This window comes from Cupressus sempervirens, chromosome 9 (genome assembly GCF_028749045.1).
Source record: "Cupressus sempervirens isolate cs-2001-9-10 chromosome 9, ASM2874904v1, whole genome shotgun sequence".
NCBI classification, from domain to species: Eukaryota; Viridiplantae; Streptophyta; class Pinopsida; order Cupressales; family Cupressaceae; genus Cupressus; species Cupressus sempervirens.
Genome location: NC_143126.1, coordinates 217,984,816 through 217,986,954, shown reverse-complemented (window position 1 = coordinate 217,986,954; position 2,139 = coordinate 217,984,816). Strand labels below are relative to the sequence as shown.

General features: G+C 41.5%; 1 protein-coding gene across 1 annotated transcript; it reads right to left on the bottom strand.

The window, feature by feature from the left end:
* Positions 1 to 448: 448 nt before the first annotated feature.
* LOC149538289 (uncharacterized) lies at positions 449 to 1,293 on the bottom strand. The gene is made up of 2 exons (XM_089802446.1): positions 1,104 to 1,293; positions 449 to 846 (listed from the first exon to the last, which is right to left on the bottom strand). The coding sequence occupies exons 1-2, from the start codon at positions 1,291 to 1,293 to the stop codon at positions 449 to 451; spliced, it is 588 nt and encodes a 195-aa protein (XP_089658572.1).
* Positions 1,294 to 2,139: the final 846 nt, after the last annotated feature.

Below are 2,139 nucleotides of genomic sequence, written 5' to 3'. Positions count from 1 at the left end.
TAAGAGTGTCCCAAATACAAGAACCTTTACCCATCAAAGCAAGCCTTCATATCTCAAGATAATCAGCACCTGGAAAGTACTTGTGAACAAGAATCTTGGCCCAATCCTAGTCCTAACATTTACACCATCTCCAATACAATTTGGCAGCCAAAGTCATGACAACAAGAGCCATTGACCTGAGACCAAGGCCCCCAGCAAATTTTGGCCTACACAAAGAATCCCACTTCACAAGGCTCCATTTTGAAGAAAGAAGGTTGCCAGACCAAAGGAATTGCCTAGATAAAGCATCAAAATCTCTCACAAAGTTGGAGGGGGGGCCCTGAATACAACATCTGTAAATTGGAAGAGACTGCACCACAGTTTGAAGGAGAACCACTCTCCCGGCTGAAGATAACCATCTGTAAGTCCAATGACTAACCTTATTTTGAAATTTATCCAAAATCCCCTGCTAGTAGTCTCTTTGCTGAGAGCCCAAGACTAAAGGAACACCCAGGTACGTCAAAGGAAGAGATTCGATTTGAAATCTAAAAATCCTTGCAATCATATTCTGAATAAGATGAGGAGTATTAAAGAAGTAAATAGAAGACTTATCCTCATTAATACGTTGTCCTGAAACTTTCAAATAGATATCCAAAGCCCGTCTGAAATTCACTGCCTCGCTGATTTTAGCCATGCCCATTAACCCAGTGTCATCGACGAACTGTAAGTGAGAGTAAGGGGGAAGATTATTATTCGAGCTCCAACCATGGATAAGACCCTGCCTCACCTGTGACTTTAAAATCTGCCCAGACCCTCCACCATGATGATGAATAAATAGGGAGATAAAGGGTCCCCTTTTCGAAGTCCCTGAGAAGCCCCAAACAATTCAGACGGTTCTCCATTAATGAGAACTGAGAAGGAGGAAGAGGTCACACAGCTTAGCACCCAACTCACCCACTCCTCATTAAAACCAAAGGCTAGAAGAATTTTTTGAAGGAATTCCCAGCTCACCTGATCATAAGCTTTAGCCATGTCAAGTTTAATAAACATAGCTTTCTCCTTGGATGATGACATGGAGTGGATTGCCTCCATTGCAATCACAAACCCATCCAAAATCTGCCTACCTTCAATAAAGCCACCCTGTTCAGCAGAGATCAGAGAACCAAGAAATGGTTTAAGTCTCTCAGCAATCAGTTTGGTAATAATCTTGTAGACAACATTACATAATGCTATAGGCCTAAATTGATCCAACTTGTTAGCCTCGTCCTTCTTAGGTATAAGAGTCAAGAAAGTAGAATTCAAAGACTTCAGCATCTATTTATTTCTATGGGATTCCTGTACCACCTCAAGGAGATCAAACTTTATTATTTCCTAGAACTCCTAATAAAATTCAATCAAGAAGCCATCTGGACCAGGGGCCTTGCCTTTTTTCATATTAAAAACAACTTTCTCAAGCTCCGATAATTGGATAGGGCTTAAGAGGGCTTCATTCATTTTAGCAGACACCAAGAGGGGGATACAGTCCAAAATGGCTTGTTCCTCATCCTCAACAAAAAGGGCTTCCCTAGTAAAAAGATTAGAAAAATAATTGACAGCTTCCCTAGAGATTTCTCCATAAGATGAGATCTGATCACCATCAGAAGAAATAAGAGAGGAAATAGAATTACCCTATCTCCGAGCCTTCACCAAATTGTGGAAGAAAGCAGTGTTCCTGTCCCCTTCTTGTAGCCAATCAACATGAGATTTTTGCTTCCATAAAATCTCCTCCCTAAGCTCCCACTCCTCCAAATCCTTTAGGGTTGAGCTCTCAGCTTTACTCAAATCAATTGTCATCCCCTGATCTCTAATCTGCCGAGTAATGCTATGTAGTTTGGTCTGAGCAGCTACCTTTTGATCATGAAGATTCCCGAAATAATGCTTATTCCATCTCTTAAGCCTGTACATCACATATTGAAGCCTCTTACTGAAGGTGTACATCCCTGTTCTATGGGCCAGCTTCCCCTCATACCACCAATCCACCATTAGGTTAGGTAAAGACGAGTCTCTGAGCCACATCAGCTAAAATTTGAAAGAGGGACGTTTGGTGACACTGTAAGAGGTGATAGAAAGCTTAATGGGCGAATGGTCAGAGCCCCTCCAATCCAAAATTTTAGAGTTAGT